Raw genomic sequence first — 23,835 nt, 5'->3', positions numbered from 1 at the left:
GTACTGGTCTGTGGCTTAGGGATTGGAGACCCCTGCCATATAGCACCCTGAGCCTCCTCTAAGCTGGGCCCCAATTTCAGAACATACAAAAAAGTGCTCCTTGTCTGACGAAGAAATATTTATGAACTGAATTTGGCAGTAAAACCAAAGTCCCTGTTATGGTGAAACTCCTAACAGCCATTTGTTGATAGTTAAATAGAAGAAAAGACCCATGAAGATCCTAATAACCTTTTCAATCTCACCAGTTTTCTCACACTCTAATGGCTGAAGGCATCTCCCTCATCATGTACACACAAGAAATAATGACGCCCCGGAGTACTGACAATGACCTCTTTTTCTAATTGGAGTAGTGGTGTGGGGCTTGGGGTTGAGTATAAGACATCTGATCATCATTCTATGAACAAAATATCTCTAACCTAGATAGTAACAGCACTGCAGAAGCAGAACTATTCATGTAACACCTCTATCTCTCTATTAAACTAGGCAAGGATGGGTAGGCAGAAGAGTTTATTACTGAAATTACTGATGAAGGATGATTTCTTGTAACCCAGGTGTCCACTAGCTTTAACTTTCTCAGCGAGAGTTTCCTCAAACCTCCACCATTCCCAGAAATGCTAGCTGGCTTGAACCCGAGCAGTGAACTACTATTCCCTTGTTTATGAGACCCGAACCCCTCTGAACCCCGTTTAATGTGGAAGGAAGAGATGCTTCTGAGGATGTCTGAGATGAATGTTGCTATTGGAGTAAACCCTGAACTTTCTGATGTGCAGTGTCATTGGTGGTTTTGTGTTTCAATCTGAAGAAAACACGTGCTGGAATAATTGTAAATCTATTTTCAAAGAATGAATTTGGAGCGCTCCATCACAAAATAAGCAAAGTTAACTCAAAATAAACCTCAGATCTAAATATGAAAAGTAATATTATTAAACTCCTAGAATAAAACATCAGAATAAATCTTTGTAACTTTGGGATAAGCAATGGTTTCTTAGATATGACTCATAAAGAACAAACAAACAGAAAAACAACCAGATGATCTGAACATCAAATTAAAAAGTTTTGAAGTTCCAAAGATATCATCAAGAGAATGAACAAAGGACTCACAGAATGGAAGAAATACTTGTAAATGATATATCTGATAAGTACCTAGTATCCAGAATACATTAAAAATTCTAACATACAAGGATGAGTCTAAAAGTATCCACACTCTGGCTATAGAATTTATAGAAGTTTGAATATTACCAGAGTGTGGATAATTTTTGACTCACCCACATATATAAGAGTATAAGGGACATCCATTTATCTTCCATTTTTAAAAGTGTTTCTTCCAGTTTTATTTAGATGTAATTGGTTTACAGCACTGTGTAAGTTTAAGGTGTACAGAGTAATGATTTGACTTACATACATCATGAAATGATTGCCACAATAAGTCTAGTGAACATCCATCCTCTGATATGGATACAAAATAAAAGAAAAAGAAAAAAAATAGTTTTCCTTGTAATAAGAGCTCAGGATTTCCTCTCTTAACAACTTTCATATATAACATACAGCAGTGCTATTTATATTTATCACATTGTGTATTACACCTAGTACTTATTTATCTTATAACTGGATGTTTGTACTATTTAAGTATGTTCATCCAATTCCCCCTCCCCCTAGACCCCAACTCTGGTAACCACAGATCTGATCTGTTTTTCTACACATTTATTCGTTTGTTTGTTTGCTTTTAAAGTATAAATGACATAAGCATTATGTTAGTTTCTGACACACAACAAAGTGATTCAATATTTCTATGCATTTCAAAATTAATACCATTATAAGTCTAGTCATTATCTTTCACTATACAAAGATATTACATTATAATCAGCTATATTCCCACACTATACATTTCATACCTATCACTCATTAATTCTGCAACTGCAAGGTTGTACTTCTTAATCTCTCTCACCAATTCCTCTCATGTCCCTTTTCCCTCCCCTCTGGCAACAAGCTGTTTATTCTCTATATCTGTATCTGTAACAATTTTTGCTTGGTTATAGTTATTCGTTTCTTTTGTTCTTCATATTCCACACATAAGTGAAATCATGTAGGTTTTGTCTTTCTCTCTCTGATGTATTTCACCTTGCATAATATCCTCTAAGTCCATTTACATTGTCTCAAATGGTAAGATTTCATTCCTTTTTACGGCTGAGAAATATAAACTACATCCCCTTTACCCATTCATCATCAGTGGCCATCTGGTTTGCCTCCATATCTTGGTTATTATAAATAATGCTGCAATGAACTTTAGGGTGCATACATCTCTTTGAATTAGCATTTTTGTTTTCTTCAGAAAAACACACAGGAGTGGAAACACTGGACTGTATAGTAGTTCTATTTTTAATTTTTGAGGAATCTTCATACTATTTTCCATCATGTTTACATTCCCACCAACAGTGCATGAGGGTTTCCTTTTCCTCAAACCCTCACCAACAATTTTTATTTGTTGTCTTTTTGTTTGCCATTCTAGTAATAGTGAGGTATCTCCTTAGGTTTGATTTGCATTTTCCTGAACATTAGTGAAGTTGAGCATCTTTTCATGTGTCTAATAGTCATCTCTGTGTCTTTGAAAAAATGTCTCTCCAGTTCCTCTGCCCATTTTTAATTGGGTTCTTTGTTTTCTGGATGTTGAGTAATATGGGTTATTTGCATATTTTGGATATTAGCCTGTTTTCAGATATACTGTTTGCAAGTATTTTCTCCCATTCAGTAGGTTGCCTTTTCATTTTGGTGAGTTTCCTGTGCTGCACAATGTATTTTCAGTTTGATGTAGTCCCTTTTGTTTAATTTTGTTTTTGTTTCCTTTGGCTGAGGAGACAGATCCAAAAAAAGTTTGCTGATACTGATGTAAAAGATCATCTATGTCTTGAGTGGAGATTAGAAAACAGGTAAAATCAAAAATATAATTAAAATTATCTTACAAAATGTTGCAGTTGCCGCTTAATTAAGGCTTAAGCATTGTAGAGTAACCATTTTCCCACATTTTCTCAAAAGGACAGTAATCCAACATTCTATTCCAGAAAAGACATTGTTACAACTTGAATTAGTCACCAAATATTTCTTTCAAATTATCATTTTTCTAACAGTAGTTTGAGGATTTATACCTTAAAATCCATAATGAAGTAGTATATGGAAGCCAACAAAAGCAAGAGTGATTTAGTTGTGCCCAGATCACACAAACAGGGTTGGAGGTGGATGGGTTTAACTTTTTTGTTATCAAATAACAAGTTTTTATCTTATCCATAGAAGTCCTTTGATCTCCTTAATATTTCTAGGGCCTTCTAGAAAAAAGAGGTGAAGCATAAAAATAGGCTTTTATTTTCAAAATGTTTTTTTCTAGATTCACTATCCCTAATTTGAGTTTTAATTACTAATCACTATTTTATCTTCGCAAAAAATGTCCTCTAACTTCCTCCTCAAATATAGCCATAACTTTTCTACCTTCATTTCATGAAAAACGACTACTGTATGGTCTTTGCTCATCACAAGTTTATGAAAGTTTTGTGGATTATATATTTACTGTACTAGATAGAACAGGTCAAAAATCCATGTTAAAAATGCAATTCCTAAGCCTCATGACCACTCCCCACAAGGACCTGTTATTTACTGGCCATATGTCTTGCTGAGTCTTGGCCTCATGACAGGATTCTAGGCTCTTTAATCCACCATGCCCTGTTCCCTGAGTTACAAACACTGGCGAGTATTCCAAAGTTTTTTTTCTTAATTTTGTGAAAGGAGTAATGTTCTAATTTGAGCCAATAATCTCTGCAGTATAATAGCCCAAAGGCTTCCTCTTTTGCGGGGAGCTGCCCTGAACAGGGGTCCTGGTTTCCGTAGTTGCCCCCAACAAGGGGCCTTGGTCTCCAGGACATAGCCCTGGGAGCTGCCTTACTTTAAGGGCTTGCCTAGGCTTGCCTGGGCAAGCATAGCTCTCTGTCCCGCCACCCCTGACCTACTGGCTATGTGCCTTAAAGAATGCATCTGCTTCTGTGAAACGTGCTGTGTACACAGTCTCCTTGATGTTTGTTCCTTAGGAATGTACTGTTTAAGCATATAGTTAGCGATGCGTGCAATCATAAAGATTTACAATTGTCCCAAAGCAAACACAAGATAACAGGATGTTTTAGATTGTTGAGTTGAGCTTTATCTTAAAGAGTAACAGACATATGTCTTGCAAGAATCCTTTTGTTCTTTCTCCTCCTTGACAAAAATCATATATAAGCTTGTACTAAATAAAGTTCAGTATCAGTTGCCTGTGAGCTTCTGATCCTCTCGACCCCATTCTGTGTCTGTCTCTTTAATTTTCTTAGCCGCGTCAAGCTCATCACCGGACCTGATCGACTTTGGCGGCTGGCCCCGGCACTCTTTCCTAACAATAACAACAAAACAAACTATTTTTTGTAAACAAAAAACTACTAAAAAAGCAATATCCACTATGAGAAAAATTCATGTACCACCCAGGGACAAAGGATAGTCAGCTTTCAAATTTGAATATTTTCTCCTGTGCCATGTTTACTGAAACAAAAATAATGAGACAAAGTAGAAGCAAAGTATACTGAGAAGATTAGTAGACTTGACATCATAAGATTGAACTTAGTCTAGACGTTTTCATTAAAAATATATACAACTGTAAATAAAGCAATAAGTACACTGGCTATACATTCCCATGCAAACAATACATATTAGCAATCTATTATGTACAGGACTGGCTGTACAAGAGTAAGAAAACCCTTTGCCAAGGAAGCATAATGTGTAGTGTCTACAGGTGCAAAGTAGGTTATACTTAGAGGTCATTTTGGAACCTTCCATTTCAGGCATTAAAGGAGATATATTCTTGCTCAAGGAAGACTGGGAAGATGGGAAGAGAAAACATTGTCTGATTCAGGCTTCCAATGGCAAGTGACAGATAAGACATCCCCAATGACGCTATGTCACACTAATGTTCCCTGATTTGATTATCTGCCGACCAGTCTTCTATTTCCAGAGGGAAAAAAGTAGAAAATGATAAAGAAAAAAAACAAAAAAGATAATAAATTTCTCTTAATCGTATTAATAAATGGGAATATGTGAGGAAAAGAAACTGTGCAAGTGGTAAGGAAAGAGAGAAGACTTGCTCTACAAAAAGTGGAAATAAATTGAGAGAAGTCTATGATTTCCTTCCACGTGGTGAAAAGAAATAAGAAGACTGTCAATAAAATCATTACAATTAAAAACAGAACCTTCCTGCCCTGTGACTATCTGTACAGACAGATACAGTTTCTAATCAAAGCAATCTTCTACTCAGATTTCTTTGCAGAGCAATTTTCACATCTTTATTTCTCAAGCTGTAGATTAAAGGATTCATCATGGCAACCACATTGGTGTAAAAGAGAGAAGAGATTTTTCTCTCATCCAGAGATCCAACAGAAGATGGTTTGAGATACATAAATGTACATGATCCAAAGAACAGAGAAACAGCAATTATGTGGGAACTGCAGGTGCTGAAGGCTTTGGACCTGCCCTCCATGGAGCGGATGTGGAGGATGTTGGTGAGGATGAGACCATAAGAGATAAAGATGGTGAGACTGGGCACAATGATGTTGATGCCCACCACGATGAAAACTACCAGCTCATTGACATAGGTGCTCGTGCAGGAGAGCTGGAGCAGAGGGTGGACGTCACAGAAGTAATGGTTGATGATGTTGGCATCACAGAAGGTCAGCCTCAGCATGCATCCAGTGTGAGCCATGGCACCAGAAAATGCCATCAAGTATGAACCAAGCATAAGGCTGGAACACACTTTAGGAGACATGACAATGTTATACAGAAGTGGCTTACAGATGGCCACATAGCGATCATAGGCCATTGATGTCAGTATATAGATTTCAGAAATGATAAAAAAACTGAAAAAGTAGAGCTGGGTCATGCACCCCATGTAAGAAATGATATTCTTCTTTGATATAAAGTTAACCAGCATTTTGGGTGTAAACACAGAAGAATAACAGAGATCCGTGAAGGACAAGTTAAAGAGGAAAAAGTACATGGGGGTATGTAGATGTGAATTTAGCACAATTAGAATTATCAAGCCCAAATTCCCCAACACAGTGACCACATGCATTCCTAGGAATAGGAAGAACAGGGGAAGTTGGAGATCTGGTTGGTCTGTTAATCCCAAAAGAATGAATTCGGTTACAAAAGTGCCATTTCCAGGAGGCATTCTTCTCTAAGGGAATCTGTGGACACAGGAGAAAAGTGTTCCATTAGGGAAAATGTCAGCTCTTCCCATGATGTCTCATCCTACCAAAGAGTATATACACTGCGAATGCCTGACAGTGTTCCAACCTGATCACATACAATCTGCCTTTACCATTATCATGATGTAGAGTGATGTGGACTTGCCCTTTATTAGAGCTTTTATAAGCTAAATATAACAAAGGGCATCACAAACCTAGCCTCCAGAGGGAAGGCCAATGCTGCCAATGCAAACATACCTACTGGAAAAATCAAGGGAGAAGAGGGATGGTTCAGGACAATTGTTCTACTCTCATCTCAACATTTCTTCGTTCACTTGAACTCTTCCCTCACCAGTAAAGTCAGAAGTAGTGATCCTTGCAACCTGGTGTTTGCCTCTAACACAGATTAGACCTGATGTGGTAGGAACCAAGAGCACTGTTTCTAATTCAAGATGAGGGAACCAGAATCTATGAGAAGTTAAGTTACTCCCCATGTCTCAGAGTAAAAGCCATAAAGGTAGAAGAGTGAGAGTTCTACTTACTTAGAGGAAACTTCCTAACTGATATATCCTTTGAGCTCCCTAATGTCTCTAAACATCCTCTGATGCCTCTCCAACAGATTCTCCCACCAGTTTCACTTGCATCTCAGAACTGCACAAAATGAGAGAAAGTGGGCATATATTAGGTCCCTGGACTTTCATCTCAAAACAAGGAACACAGTATTGTAAATTGAATTCAAAAACTCACCCTCCTTAGTTCAGAACACCTCAGGGCTATCTCCCTTGTCCTTTGTCTTTACTCAATTGGTACTGGAAATGTAATTTCAGCTTCTTGAGACTTGATTCCTTTGATTCTAAACGGAGATGGCCTAGATTTTTGGGCTGGAAAACTTTATGAGCTACTATACTTTCTGATTATTTTCAGTCCTTTAAAGTAGTAGAGAAAAATATAGCCTTTTATTATCACACTTGTTACTTGATTAGACACAGATTTAATGTGGGTGTAATGATGTAATGCACTTGGTTAAAAACAGGCTAGAAACTTGCTCAGTCCTTTCCCCAGGGAGTAGATTATATGTATAAAAGGGAATGAGGAAATTATAATCACTGTTCAAGATCTGTCTTTAGTTCCTTATGGGCTCACTCTTTTACTCATTTTCACTTTACTCTAGGGATTGTACATCCCTGAGGCAGATGCAAAGTAAATTCCAATCACCTCATTATCTTCACCTCTGAAGGGAAAGCTACTACATTGTTTCATTCCTTCTTTTTTCCCCCTTTCCTAAATGGACATTTTTTTCTGCAATGGTCCTAATTCCAGATTTCCTTATTTCTTTGTCTGAAACTTTTCAAATGTTGCAGTAACTCATGCTAGTTGTTCTCTCTCTCGGGGGTAGATCTGAAATAACTTACAATGTTGTATAATCCTTTCTATAGTATATATATTTAACACATACCTGAAATTTCTACCTGACTCTCCTGCTGGGTTACTCCCTGTAACATTTCAGTAACTGAGGTTATCAATTTCTTCTCATCACAGAGAAGAGTAGGGGCTATGGAGTTAGAGAGAATGGTATGAATCTTGCCTTCCTTCTTCCAGCCTTTCAGACTATAGCACTTGGGACAAGTTACTTAATCTCTGCATTTAAATTTGTAAAATAGGGATGGTAAAGTGTTTAATGAAAAACACCTCAGTAAAAGGGTTGGAACTGTGCCTGGCATATGGTAAAGAGTCAATAAACCTTAGCTGTCATTATTTATGTTCCCATCAATTCCAGTAGATTCTCTGCCATAACACTCATCAGACTTTTTTCCTTTCATTCCTGTGTTCCTGTATAAACTGTAAACTCTATCAGGACAAACATTTTTTTCTATCTTGTTTACTATTTTGCTAATGACTCTAAGAACAGTGCAGTTACATAGAAGAAACTCAATCAATATTTCTGAAAAACATGTTGTTTTTGTTTTTGCTTGAGAACCTTCAGAATATAATCAACACCTCTTTTATGCTAAGCCATAGCATCCACAACCACAGTGTCCTCCACCCATGTCCCTCAGCCAACACACAGCTTCTGGCTTTTCATGTTCAAAGTGAACTGAAGTGTTGAACTATCGTGGCTCCTATTATTCCAGCATTTTCCTAGATATTCCTTCTTATTTAGCCATGAACACTGCTGCTACAATAAGGTCTGATATCACAGTTCTGCCCCTTCCTAGTTCAAGAACGTCCAATTGTTCTCTGTTACCCACTTAAAACTTGAAGCTATACATTAAAAATATAATTCTCAAAATTATTATGAAGTCTTCTTTAAATTAAAGAAGAAATTGAGTCAGTTATCTTTGATGAGAAGCCATGAAAGTACCATTTTGATTGATTGGAGTATTTTACACAGAAATATTGTACAAATTTTTAGCCATCTAAGAAAAATAAAAAAAGAATGTTGGATAGTGTCTAAATTTGAGAAACCACTCAATTGTCTTGGGAGGGTCAACCCATTTTAGAAATATATATGTATTTGTAAAAAATAACCATATATAAATCTATATTTACACACACACATACTTAGTGGAAGGAGGAGGAAGAATATCGTTGTATATTAAAAGAGGGTTCTCTTATTACCAGAAAAGTATCAAACTCTCTAATGAAAAAGTTTGCAAACTGCTCAAAAAAAGGAGTGCCTCTACCACAAAACAATGACGTCTACTACCACAATTACAGGAATTTTGGCCTGTTTGTTTTTGGTATGGCAACTCCTAAGAGAGAGATGGAACAGACCACTAGTCACTGAATTTGATGCATTTCCTATGCTGCATGAAATTTTAATTTTAGGTTTCACTGAAACTCCTTTTCAACAAAATATACTGAATAATTGAAAGTTCATTACAAAGGAATAAATTTAGATTCCTCCCTCACAATATAAATAAAATTAACTCAGAATAAACCTTAGATCTAAATGTGAAAAGTAATGTTATTAAGATTCAAGAAGAAAATATTAGAGTAAATCTTTGACCTTGGGATAGACAATGATTTCCTAGTTGCAACTCACGGAGCACAAATGATGAAGAAGAGGAAAGAAAAAAAAAAAAAAAAAAAACAGAAGAACTGAACATCATCAATTTAAAAACTTTTGAGGTTCAAAAGACATCATCATGAGAATGAATAACATCATCACAGAGTGGAAAGAATACCTGTAAGTGATATATCTGATAAGAATCTAATATCCACAATACATTAAAAATTCTATCAACTTTAAGAATATAAAGAAAAAAAAAGAATATAAAGAGACCATTTTTTCCATATTTTTAAAAGTATTTTTCCTTTCAGTTTTGTTGCGGTATAATTGACATACAGCACTATATAATTTTAAGGTGTACAGTATAATGATTTGACTTACATACATCATGAAATGATTACCACAGTAAGTTTACTGAACATCTGTCAACTTACATGGATATAAAATAAAAGAAAAAATATATGTTTCCTTCTAATGAGAACTATTAGTATATCCTTCCTTAACAACTTTCATATATAACTCATAGCAGTGTTATATATGTTTATCATGTTGTACATTACATCCTAGTAATTATGTATCTTATAACTGAAAGTCTGTGCCCTTTAACTACCCTCATCCAATTTGTCCTCCCCCCATATCCTTTCTCTGATAACCACAAATCTGATATATTTTTCTATGAGTTTGTTTCCTTGTTTGTTTCTTAAAGTATCATTGACTAACAGAACTATGTTATTTCCTGGTACAGAACACAGTGATCTGATATTTCCATACATTTCAAAATCATCACCACAGTAATTCTAGTTACCATCTGTAACCATACAAAGATATTACATTATTATTAACTATATCCCCCACACTGTATTTTCATACCTATTACTCATTTATTGGGAACTGGAAGTTTGTACCTCTTAATCTTTCTCACCTATTTCTCTCACCCCTCCTCCCTCCCCTCTGGCAACCATTTGTTTGTTCTCTGTATATGTAACTCAATTTCTGCTTGGTTATGGTTGTTGATTTCTTTTGTTTTTCAGAATCCACTTAAAAGTGAAATCTTACAATGTTTTTCTTTCTATGTCTGACATAATTTTCTTAGAATAATACACTCTAGGTCCATGAATATTGTCTCAAATGGCAAGATTTTATTCTTTTTTAAGGCTAAGTACTATTCCTGTGTGTATGAGTGTGTGTGTGTGTGTGTGTGTGTATCACATCTCCTCTATCCATTCATTTAACAATAGGCAGTTGCAATGTTTCTTTATCTTGGCTACTGTAAATTCTGCTGCAGTGTACTTAGGGGTGCACATATCTTTTTGAATTAATGTGTTTGTTTTCTTAAGATACATACCCAGCAGAGGAATTGCTGGTTTGTAAGGTAGTTCTATTTTTAATTTTTTGAGGAGCCTTCATACTGTTTTCCATTGTATTAACATTCCCACCAACAGTGCACAAATGTTCCCTTTTCTCCACATTCTTAGTAACACTTCATTTGTTTTCTTTTTGTTTTCTTTTTTACTAGCCATTCAAAGAGTTGTGAGGTGATGTCTCATTGTGGTTTGATTAGCCTTTCCTTGATGATTAGTAATGATGAGCATCTTTTCTTGTGTCTGTTGACCATCTGTGTGCCTTCTTTGGAACAATGTCTAACCAGTCCCTCTGCCCATTTTTTAATTGGGTTGTTAGTTTTCTTGATGTTGAGTTGTATGAGTTCTTAATATATTTTGGATAGTAACTCCATATCAGGTATATTGTTTGCAAATTTCTTCTTCCATTCAGTAGGCTGCCTTTTCATTTTGGAGACAGTTTCCTTAACTGTGGAACAGCTTTTCAGTTTGAGTAGTCCCGTTTGTTTATTTTATAATTTTGTTTCCCTTGGCTGAGAAGACGTATTAAAAAAAAATATTGCTGATACTAATGTCAAAGAGCATTTGACCTATCTTTCTTCCAGAAGTTTTATGGTTCTACATCTTACATTGAATTTTTTAATCCATTTTGAGTTTATCTTTGTATATGGCATGAGATAGCAGTCCAGTTTGAATCTCTTGCATGTAGCTGTTCAGTTTTCCCAAAACCATATATTGGAGAGGCTTTCTTTTCCACACATTGTACTCTTGATTCCCTTATCATAGATTAATGGACTATATAAGTGTGGGTTCATTTCTGGGCTCTCAATTCTGTGCCATTGATCTACATGTGTGTTGTGCCAGTACTATACTCTTTTGATTACTATAGATTTGTAGTATAGTTTGAAATCAGGAAGTGTGATATCTCTAGATTTGTTTTTTTGTGTTTTTTTAAGATTGCTTAGGTTATGCAGGGTTTTTTTGTGTTTCCATACAAATTTCAGAAATATTTGTTCAAGTTCTATGACAAATGCTATTGTATTTTGATAGGAATTGCATGGAATCTGTAAATTTCCCTGGGTAGTATGGTCATTTTAACAATACTAATTTCTCCAAATCATTGAGCAAGGTATATCTTTCCATTTGTTGGTGTCATCTTCACTTTCTTTCATCAGTGTCATAATTTTCTGAGCATGGGTCTTTTACTTCCTCAGTTAGATTTAATCTTGGTATTTTATTCTTTTTGATGCAATTTTTCTCATCTTTATTGCAGTATAATTGCTTTACAATGCTGTGTTAGTTTCTGCTGTACACAAAGTGAATAAGCTATATGTACACATATATCTCCATATTCCCTCCCTCTTGAGCCTCCCATCCACCATCCCTATCCCACTGCTCTCGGTTGTCACAGAGCATTGACCTGATCTCCCTGTGCTCTGCAGCAGCTTCCCACTAGCTATCTATTTACATTTGGTAGTGTATGTATGTCAATGCTTCTCTCTCACTTCATCCCAGCTTCCGCTTCCCCTTCCCCTCTTGTGTCCTCAAGTACATTCTCTACATCTGTGTCTCTATTCCTGCCCTGCCACTAGGTTCATCAATATCATTTTTCTAGATTCCATATATATATGCATTAGCATGCAGTATTTGTTTTTCTCTTTCTGACTTACCTTACTCATTAAAATTAGAAATTAAAAAGGAGAAATCACAACTGACACTGAAGAAATACAAAGGATTATAAGAGATTACTACAAGGGTGAGCCAAAAGCTACCCACACTCTGGTTATAGGATTTACAGTTTTAATGTAACCAGAGTGTAGATAATTTTTGATTCACTCTCGTACAAACAACTATATGCCAAAAAAATGGACAACCTCAAAGAAATGGACACATTCTTGGAAAGGTACAGTTTTCCAAGCTGAATCAGGAAGAATCAGAAAATATAAACACACCTATCACAAGTAATGAAATTGAAATTGTAATTAAGAAATCTTCCAACAAACAAATTCCAGGACCAGATGGCTTCACAGGCAAATTCTATCAAACATTTAGAGAAGAGCTAACACCTATCCTTCTCAAACTCTACCAAAAGGAGGAACACTCCCAAACTCATTCTACGAGGCCACTAACACCCTGATACCAAAACCAGACAAAGATATCACAAAAAAAGAAAATTACAGGCCAATATCATTGATGAATATAGATGCAAAAATCCTCAACAAAATACTAGCTAACAGAATCCAACAGCACATTAAAAAGATCATACACCATGATCAAGTGGGATTTATCTGTGGAATGCAAGGATTCTTCAATATATGGAAAATCAATTGATGTGATACATCATATCAACAAATTGAAGGATAAAAACCACATGATCATCTCAATAGATGCAGAAAAAGCTTTTGACAAAGTTCAACATGCATTTATGATAAAAATTCTTCAGAAAGTGGGCATAGAAGGAAATTACCTCAACAAAATAAAAGCCATATATGACAAACCAACAGCCAGCATTGTTCTAAATGGTAAAAAACTGAAAGCATTCCCTCTAAGAACAGGAACAAGACAAGGGTGCCCACTCTCACCATTACTATCCAACATAGTTTTGGAAGTTTTAGCCACAGCAATCAGAGAAGAAAATGAAATAAAAGGAATCCAAATTGGAAAAGAAGAAGTAAAATTGTCACTCTTTGCAGATGAAATGATATTATACATAGAAAACCCTAAAGACTCTACCAGAAAACTGCTAGCAGTAATCAATGAATTTAGTAAAGTCGCAGGATACAAAATTAATGTGCAGAAATCTCTTGAATTCCTATACACTAACAACAAAAAAGGAGAAAGAGAAATTAAGGAAACTCTCCCATTTACCATTGCAACAAAAAGAATAAAATACCTATGAATAAACCTGCCTAAGGGGCAAAAGACCTGTATGCAGAAAACTATAAGACAGTCATGAAAGAAATCAAAGACGATAAAAACAGTTGGAGAGACATACCATGTTCTTGGATTGGAAGAAGCAACATTGTGAAAATGACTGTACTACCCAAAGCAATTTACAGATTCAATGCAATCCCTATCAAATTACCAACAGCTTTTTTCACAGAACGAGAACAAGATATCTTATGATTTGTATGGAAACACAAAAGACCCTGAGTAGCCAAAACTATCTTGAGAAGGAAAGATGGAGTTGGTGGAATTAAGCTTCCTGACTTCAAACTATACTACAAGGCCATAGTGATCAAGACAGTATGGAACTGGCACAAAAATAGAAAGGTAGATCAATGGAACAGAATAGAGAATCCAGAAGTAAACCTAAGCACACATGGGCACCTTATATTTGACAAAGCAGGCAAGAATATACAATGGAAAAAAGACAGCCTCTTCAATAAGTGGTGCTGGGAAAATTGGACAGCAACATGTAAAAGAATGAAATGAGAACACTTCCTAACATCATACACAAAAATAAACTCAAGATGGATTGAAGACCTAAAAGTAAGGCCAGACACTATAAAACTCCTAGAGGAAGACATAGGCAGAACACTCTATGACATACATCAAAGCAAGATCCTTTTTGACCCACCTCCTAGAATCAGGGAAATAAAATCAAGAATAAACAAATGGGACCTAATGAAATTTAAAAGCTTTTGCACAGAGCAAGAAACCATAAACAAGGCAAGAAGACAGGCCTCAGAATGGGAAAAAAATACTTGCCAAAGAAGCAATGGACAAAGGATTAAGCTCCAAAATGTAAAAGCAGCTCATGCAGTTTAATACCAAAAAAGCAAATAACCCAATCCACAAATGGTCAGAAGACCTAAATAGACATTTCTCCGAAGAAGACATACAGATGGCCAACAAACACATGAAAAGATGCTCAACATCACTAATCATTAGAGAAATGCAAGTCAAAGCCACAATGAGGTATCACTTCACACCGGTCAGAATGGTCATCATCAAAAAATCTAGAGACAATAAATGTTGGAGAGGGTGTGGAGAAAGAGTAACTCTTCTGCACTTTTGGCAGGAATGTAAGTTGGTACAGCCACTATGGAAAACAATATGGAGGTTAACTAAAAATAGAACTACCCTATGATCCAGTAATCCCACTGCTGGGCATATACCCAGAGAAAACCATAATCCAAAAAGAAACATGCACCATAATGTTCATTGCAGCACTCTTTACAATAGCCAGGACATGGAAGCATCCTAAATGCCCATCAAAAGATGAATGGATAAAGATGTGGCACATATATACAATGGAATATTACTCAGCTATAAAAAGGAATGAAATGGAGCTATATGTAATGAGGTGGATAGACCTAGAGTCTGCCATACAGAGTGAAGTAAGCCAGAAAGAAAAAAAAATTAGTGCATGCTAACTTATACATATGGAATCTAGAAAGAAAAAATGGTACTGATGAACCCAGTGACAAGGCACGAATAAGGATGCAGATACAGAGAATGGACTGGGGGATACGGGGTTTGGGCGGGGGGCGGCCGAAGGAAAAGCTGGGATGAAGTGAGATAGTAGCATAGACATAGATACACTACCAACTGTAAAATAGATAGCTAGTGGGAAGTTGCTGTATAACAAAGGGAGATCAACTCGATTACGGGTGATGTTTAGAGGGCAAGAACAGGGAGGGTGGGAGGGAGTTGCGGGAGGGAGGTGATATGGGGATATATGTTTAAATACAGCTAATTCACTTTGGTGTGCCTCAAAAGCTGGTACAGTAGTGTAAAGCAATTATATTCCAATAAAGAGCTTAAAATAAATAAATACTTATGTGAAAGATCGATTTGAACTATTTTCATTCACTTTAATCACCCCAAATTATTATTTGTTTCTAAGTAACAGCAGTTTTATTCTCTTATTTTGGACCCAAAAGCATCATTAGGGGAATATGGCAGCAGAGTAGTTGAGAAGCCATCATAGCCCTGCTTCCTGGAGGAGTCAGTACATTGATTGTGAGCCTAGTTTGCTATCAGTGGGCACCAACTCTTTGCAGCTTACCTGTCTAGAAGATCACTGGAACATGACCAAAAAGTATCAGAGGAGTAAGTGATTTTATTCCAGAAACAGTGACTCATAATCTTTTGATAAATGCGAGAACGCTACCTCTTTGTAAAAATATTCTTCAGAATAAAAATGCACCTCATTTATAAATTTTTCCTCAGAAATTTTACTATAGCTATTCATTAAATTAATTGAAAATTTAAGGTGACAACGGTATTTCAGAAAACATTCTGAAAATAAAAACTACCATAATTTTTCTACCCTCACACTCACTCAACATATTTTTCTATCAAAAACATTATCCTTATTATTATAATCTTTCTGTCTTGTCTACAGGTATCCATAGATTTACTGAGTACAACCTGAGTCCACATATCTTTTTTCTACATTTTAGTCCAACTTGATGCGAAAAAAAAAAACAAAGAAATGTCGGTCTATTGAACAATATTCTTTATGATTTACTTAGATAATATGCCTATATTAGTGAGTCAATGCCACATTGTAATGAAATAATTGCCCCCCAACAATAAAATAATCCATTGACAAAGATAATTTCTAAGCCTCCTAGAAATTTTCAATCTAGTATACCATATGTTTTCCTAATTTTAAAGGAAAACCTAAAGGCTAATTTTTTAAAAATACATACATTATTTCAATTTGATTAATTTTTAAATTTATTTTTATCTTTTTATAAAAAACAATATATGCAATCTTAAACAATTAAAAAATATTCAGTGAAAACAAAGGGCCACTTCAATTCTCTAATCCTGATTATCAGAGTTGATCAGAGTTATTGGTTTCTTGTGTGTTCTTCTATAAATATTCTACACCCTTCTTCACATGTCTTAGTTCAGATGACATGAATATATTTGTCAGATGATTTTGCAGTGGAATTTCTAGGTCAAGTAGTGTTTAAGTCAGGGTAGTCTAGGTTACATTGCAGTAACCAACAGTCCCAAAGTTTAAGAGACATAAAACACAAAAGGTTAGTTTTGACTCATGCTACATGTTCATCCACAGTCAGTGAGGTCTCCACACTGCCTGGAGTAATGAAGCAGCCAGTGTGTGGAACATAAAGTTGTAGAGCTGGTCCCCATTTGTACTCTGTGTCTGGAAATTTGCCTACTTGCTAAAATTTATTTGTAAGCAACCACCAATACAATACTTACAGGGCTGTGTGGTCATTCACAGGCATGCACAGAATGGCAAAAAATTCAAGTTGCCCAATGTACATGTTTCCATCTGAGATCAAACAAGGTGATGCAGTGCCCCCTTGTTTCAGCTCTCATACTATAAACAAGTAGCATTTACTGTGGTCTACTTAGTGCCACTTTTTCATGTTTTGTGATTTGTTGTTAGTGATTTTGCTTTTTAAAATGGCCCCAAGCATAGTGTTGAAGTGCTGTCTAATGTTCCTAAGCATAAGAAGGCTGTGATGTGCCTTCTGGAGAAAATAATGTGTTTGATAAACTTTATTAAGGCCTGTTGGCTGCGAGTTTGGTGTTACTGAATCAACAATATAGTACATCCAGGAAAAGGAAGAGGAGATTTGCCTATCTGCATGTGAGGCTGCTCCAGAAAGGGCTAAAGTAGCATCTACAGTATTAAGATTCAAACTATATATAACATCTAAAGCTATAGGAAAAATGAAAAATAGTTAAATTTGTGGGTTCATGAGAGAACAACCAATTAAAAAAATAGTGGATAGTATTGTTGCAAGGCTGAAAAATAAGCTATTTACAGTCACGTCCAGGAGCAAAAAGAAAAAGAAACCTTTTTAACTACTGTTTTACTATGAAGAAATATTGCATTTAATTAATTATTTGTAAGAAATATATATTCAATAATTTTTCTTTAAGCAGAAACATATAAAAAGCATGTATTATTAGTTGCATTGTTCAGTTGATAGAAAGGAACCTATCCATGTATTTCTCCTAAAAGCAATGACTTAGGATTTGCTCTTTCACTATTCATAGAGACTTTATAGAACAGAACTACTGTAAATAATGAGAATCGACTATAGCTTACATTTGCTTTTAAAGCCAAGAAGTGACACACATCATTTCTGCTCGTATTTCATTGTCCGCAGCAAGTCCTATGACTATCACTGGCTTCAAGGGGGAAAGAAGGATAATTTTCCCACAGGAAGGATAAACTGGATATTGGTAAATGGTAATCCATCTACCAAATAGGGCCAAGAATCCTCCAAGTCACGTGTATTCCTAACAGCAGTTGGGAGTGCGTGTTTCCCCACACACTCACCTGTTGACATTAGGAAGCTGTCAAAAGCAGGTCAAATACTGCATCTCTTTCTCCACACCCTGTGTAACTTCCTAATAATATATTACTGGCCAAGGAGAAATACTACTGTTCCTTTGAGAGTTTCCTCTGATGAATGGTTTCCCTCATAGTCATTTTTTTGACTTTAAGACTGCTTCTACCTCTATCATGCATGGGGAGATATTGAGAAAAGATTATCTCTCTGGGAAACAAAATAAGATTGACTATATTTATATTAGGATATTTTATTTAGAGGAATATTCTTTTGGAAAAAATATTGAGCAGGTTTAGAGTCTTAGATTTATTTTGGCATGTAATAGTTTACATTAGCTATTGGAAAGTTGCTGAAGAACTAGATTCTGCCCCTCATCTGTTTAATGTTTTAATATTTGCATAGCATATCTTCATTCTTTTGTTTGTTTTCCTCTAATTTTGTGCCATTAATGTATCAAAAAGCATATTTTATACAGTCTGAAAGTCTTTATCTTTTTACTAGAATACCAACTGCATTTACATTTAATGCAAATACTAGTATATTTGAAATTCTACCACTAAAATAAATAAATAAATAAATAAATAGATAATATTAAGATATTAAAAAGAAAAATCAAAATAATCCAATATCCTATTCCAGAAAAGACATTGTCACAACTTGATTTATTCACTAAATGTTTTCTTTCAAATTATCATAGTTCTAACCACAGATTGAGAATTTTACACCTGAGAATCAATAAAGAGGTAGCATGTAGAATCCAATAAAAGCAAGAGTGATTTAGTTGGGCCCAGGTTATACCAAAGGGATGGAGGCTGGTGGATTTAAATTTTTTTCTAATATAAAACAGCTTAAATTTTTATCCTATACAGACAAATCCTGTACCCCCCATAATATCTCTAGGGCCTTCCAGAAAAAAGACAAGACTCATAAATATAGGCTTTTGTTTTCCATCATTTTTCTTTCTAGATCCCTTCTTTCTAATTTGAGCCTTAATTCACCATTTTATCTCCTGACAAAGTGTACTCTTTCTACCTGGTTTTCGCCAGTTGTAGCCACAGCTTGTCCACCTTCATTCCCCAAAACACTACTAATGGATGGTCACTGTGCATTATATGTTTAGGCAAACTTGATGGACTGGATATATGTACTTTTCTAGATGGAACAGGAAAATATCCAGATTAAAATGTAGTTCGTAATCCCCATGACCACACTCCACAGGCGACCTCATTTATTGGCCATGTGTCTGCTGAGGTCTGGCCTCATGTCGGGAGTCTGGGCTCCTTTCTCTCCCATGCCCTGTTCTCTGAATTACAAACTCTTGCAAGCATTCCAAAAATTATTTTTTTTAATTTTGTGAAAGAAGAAACATTCTTACTTGACCACTCATCTCTGCAGTATACTAGCCCAAGAGGCATCCTCTTTCCCATAAATAACAACAGCAAAACCCAACAAACTGTATTCTGAAAAATAAAAAAAACAACCTAAGAAACAGAAAAGCAATACCAACCCTGAGATATTCATGTACCACCCTGGAACAAAGCACAGTCAGCTTACAAATTAAAATATTCTCTTTCTTGTGCCATGTTTATTTATATAACATAGAAACAAAGTATATTAAGGAGATTAGTACACTTGAATTCAGAAAGCTAAATTTACTGCAGATTTTTTCATTAAAAACATATATGACTGTAAATAAATCATTAACTGCTCTGAGCTTTACTCATACATATAATGATTCTATTTTGACAATCTGTTGTATGCAGGTAACAAAGGAAGCACAATGCATAGTGCCTACAGAGGCAAAGTGGGTTATACTTAACACTCATTATGAAATCTTCCACCTTAGAAATTAAAGGAAATATATTCTTGCTCAATGAAGGCTGGAAAGATGCGAAAACATTGTATGATTCATGCTTCTAATGGCAATGGGCAGATAAAAATCCCCAGTGACAATATGTCACCCTAAAGTTCCCTGATTTGATCATCTGTAGACCAGTCTTCTATTTTCACAGGGAAGGATAAGTTCAAACTACTACAAAAACAAAAAACAAAAAAACCAGAGATAATAAATGTCTTTCTTCATAGTATTAATAAATGGGAACTCATGAGGAAAGGAAACTGTGCAAATGGTGAATAAGGATAGACTTCCTATGTAATAAGTATAAATAAATTGAGGTAAGTCACAAATTTCCTTCAACATGATGAGAAAGAAATAAGATAAGGAGACTGCTAAAAAAATTATCAAAATTGAAAAGAGAATCTACCTATCCTGTGACTACCTGCACAAAGAGACACTGATTCTAATAAAAAAAATGTATCCTACTTACAGTTTTTCTCAAAGCAATTTTCACATCTTTATTTCTCAAGCTATAGATTAAGGGATTCATCATGGCAACCACATTGGTGTAAAAAAGAGAAGAGATTTTTCTCTCATCCAGAGACCCAGCAGAAGATGGTTTGAGATACATAAATGCACCTGATCCAAAGAACAGAGAAACAGCAATTATGTGGGAACTACAGGTGCTGAAGGCTTTGGACTTGCCCTCTGTGGAGCAGATGTGGAGGATGTTGGAGAAAATGAGACCATAGGAGATAAAGATGGTGAGACTGGGCACAGTGATATTGATACCCACCACGATGAAAACTACCAGCTCATTGATGTAGGTACTTGTGCAGGAGAGCTGGAGCAGAGGGAGGATGTCACAGAGATAATGGTTGATGATGCTGGCATCACAGAAGGTCAGTCTCAGCATGCATCCAGTGTGAGCCATGGCACCAGAAAATGCCATCAAGTATGAACCAAGCATAAGGCTGGAACACACTTTAGGAGACATGACAATGTTATACAAAAGTGGCTTACAGATGGCCACATAGCGATCATAGGCCATTGATGTCAGCACATGGATTTCAGAAATGACAAAAAAACTGAAAAAGTAGAGCTGGGTCATGCACCCCATGTAAGAAATAATGTTCTTTGATATGAAGTTAATCAGCATTTTGGGTGTAAACACAGAAGAATAGCAGAGATCCACGTAGGACAAGTTAAAGAGGAAAAAGTACATGGGGGTATGTAGATGTGAATTTAGCACAATTAGAATTATCAAGCCCAAATTTCCCATCACAGTGACCATATACATTCCTAGAAACAGGAAGAACAGGGGAAGTTGGAGATCTGGTTGGTCTGTTAATCCCAAAAGAATGAATTCAGTCAAGAAAGAGTTATTTCCAAGAGCCATTCTTCTCTAAGGGAATCTGTGGATATAGCAGAAAAGTATTCCATTAGGGAAAAAGTCAGCTCTTCCCATAGTGGCTCATCCTACAAAAGAGAATATACACTGTGAATGCCTAACACTATACCAATCTGGTCCCAGAGAATCTGACTTTACCATTGTCTCACAATACAGAGTAATGTGGACTTGCCCTTTATTATACTTTTATAAGCTAAATATAGCAAAGAGCATCACAAACATAGCCAGAAGGAAGGCCAGTGCTGCCAATGCAAACATACCAGCTGGAAAAACCAAAGGAGAAGAGGGATGGTTTAGGACAATTGTTCTACTCTCATCTCAACATTTCCTCATTCACTTGAACTCTTCCCTCACCAGTAAAATTAGAGATAGTGATCCTTGCAACCTTGTGCTCTCCTCTAATGCAGATTAGACCTAATGTGGTAGGAACCAAGAGCATTGTTTCTAATCCAAGATGAGGGGACCAGAATCTATGAGAAGTTAAGTTACTCCCCATGTCTCAGAATAAAAGTCATAAAGGTAGGGATTTCCCTGGTGGTACAGTGGTTAGGAATCCACCTGCCAATGCAAGGGAGACAGGTTTGAATCCTGGTCTGGGAAGATCCCACATGGCGAGGAGCAACTAAGCCCTTATGCCACAACTACTGAGCCTGCACTAGAGCCTGTGAGCCATAAGTACTGAGCCTGCCCACCACAGTTACTGAAGCCTGGGAGCCTAGAACCCATGCTCCACAACAAGAGAAGCCACCAGATTGAGAAGCCTGCACACCACAATGAAGAGTAGCCTCCAATTGCCACAAGTAGAGAAAGTCTGTGCACAGCAAAGAAGACCGAATGCAGCTAAAAATGGGTAGATAAATAAATAAATAAATAAATAATAAATAATAAATAAATCTAAAAAAAAAAAACCCCACAAAAGTAGAAGAGTGACAGTTCCACCTACTTAGAGGAAACTTCCTGACTGATATATCCTTTAAGCCCCCTAATGTCTCTAAACAGTTTCTGATTCCTCTCCAACAGATTTTTCCACCAGTTTCACTTGAGTCTCAGATCTGCACAAAACGAGAAAGAATGGGCATCTGTTAGGTCCTTGGACTTTCATCTCAAAACAAGGAACACAGTATTGTAAATTGAATTCAGATATTCACCCTACTTTGATCAGAAAACTTCAGGGCTATCTCCCTTATCCTCGGTCTTTATCCTGTTGGTACTGGAAATGTAATTTCAGGTTCTTGATGTTTGATTCCTTTGACTTTTAAGAGGAGACAATCTAGACTTTAATTCACCTATGCCCTGGAAATCTTTCTGAACTACTATAATCTCTGATTATTTTCAGCCCTTTCAAGTAGCAGAGGAAAATACAGCCTTTCATTTTCACACTTGCTACTTGATTAGACACAGAAGATTTAATATGAGTGTAATGATGTAATTGGATAAAAACAGGCTAGAAGCTTGTTCAGTCTCTTCCCTAGGGGGTAGATTATATGTATAAAGGGGAATAATGAAATTATATATCCCAGTGCTTACCAACGTATTCTTTTACTTATTTTCGCTTTACTCTCGGAATTGTCTATCCCTCAGGTAGATCCAAAGTAAATTCCTATATCCTCATTCTCTTCCGCTTTGAAGGGAAAGCTACTACATTGCTTCATTCCCTCTTTATTCCCATCTCCTAAATGGACATATTTCCATAAGAGTCCTACTTCCAGATTTCTTTATTTCTTTATCTGAAATTTTTCAAATGTTGCAGTAACTCATTTCACTTGTTCTCTCTCTGGGGTAACTCTGAAATAATTTGCAATGTTGTATATCCCTTCTATAGTTTATGCTTTTAAACACTTACTGGAAATTTCTACCTGACTCTCCTGCTGGGTCATTTTCTGTAACATTTCAGTAACTGAGCTTATCAATTTCTTCTCATCATAGAAAAGAGTAGGGGCTATCGAGTTAGAGTGTTGTGAATCCTACCTTCCTTCTTCCACTCTTACAAACTACAACACTTTGAACAAGTTACTTAATCTCTTGGTTCATTTCTGTAAAATAAGAATGGACAAAACAGCATCTCTTTCATTATGCTGTTATGTTACTTAAATGAAAAAAAAAAACTAAATAAAATGGTTGGGACAGTGCCTGGCATATGATAGTCAGTAAATGTCAGCTGCCATTATTCATGTTGTCATAAATTCCGGTAGATTCTCTATCATATTATTCACCAGACATTTTCTCCTTAATAACTATTTCTCTATAAACTTTAAATTCTATAAAGACAAACATTTATTCTCTCTTGTTAACAACTTGGATCCTGGATCTAAGAACAATGCAGAGCACATAGAAAGAATTCAATAAATATCACTGAAAATCATGTTATTTTTGTCTAAGAGCCTTCAGAATATATTCAAAATTTCTTTCACTAAGTCACAGCATGTGCAACCATGATGACCTCCTCCCATGTCCCTCAGCCACCACACAACTGGCTTTTTAAACTGAAATACTGTTATGTTGAACTACAGTGACCCCTAATTATTATTCTAGCATTTCCCCACATACACCCTCTTATTGAGCCATGGACACTGCTGCTAGAATAAGGTCTGATATCATAGCTCTGTCCCTCTCTAGTTCAAGAACCTTCAGTGGTTCTCCATTATCTGCTTGAAAACTGAAGCTATGTAGTAAAGATATAATTCTCAAACTATG

At 36.0% G+C, this 23,835-nt stretch overlaps 2 protein-coding genes across 2 annotated transcripts; both read right to left on the bottom strand.

Moving 5' to 3' along the window:
• Positions 1-5,299: 5,299 nt before the first annotated feature.
• On the bottom strand, positions 5,300-6,232 carry LOC130860648 (olfactory receptor 8B3-like). The gene has a single exon (XM_057749147.1). It carries the CDS (start codon positions 6,230-6,232, stop codon positions 5,300-5,302), a length of 933 nt encoding a protein of 310 aa, XP_057605130.1.
• Positions 6,233-16,939: 10,707 nt separating this feature from the next.
• LOC130860928 (olfactory receptor 145-like) lies at positions 16,940-21,129 on the bottom strand. Its single transcript, XM_057749460.1, has 2 exons — positions 20,217-21,129; positions 16,940-17,100 (listed from the first exon to the last, which is right to left on the bottom strand). Exons 1-2 carry the CDS (start codon positions 21,127-21,129, stop codon positions 16,940-16,942), a joined length of 1,074 nt encoding a protein of 357 aa, XP_057605443.1.
• Between the last annotated feature and the right edge of the window lie 2,706 nt (positions 21,130-23,835).

The sequence above is a fragment of the Hippopotamus amphibius genome, chromosome 9 (genome assembly GCF_030028045.1).
Source record: "Hippopotamus amphibius kiboko isolate mHipAmp2 chromosome 9, mHipAmp2.hap2, whole genome shotgun sequence".
Lineage (NCBI taxonomy): Eukaryota > Metazoa > Chordata > Mammalia > Artiodactyla > Hippopotamidae > Hippopotamus > Hippopotamus amphibius.
The sequence above is the reverse complement of the archived record's forward strand: the minus strand, read 5'-3'. Positions and strand labels throughout refer to the sequence as shown.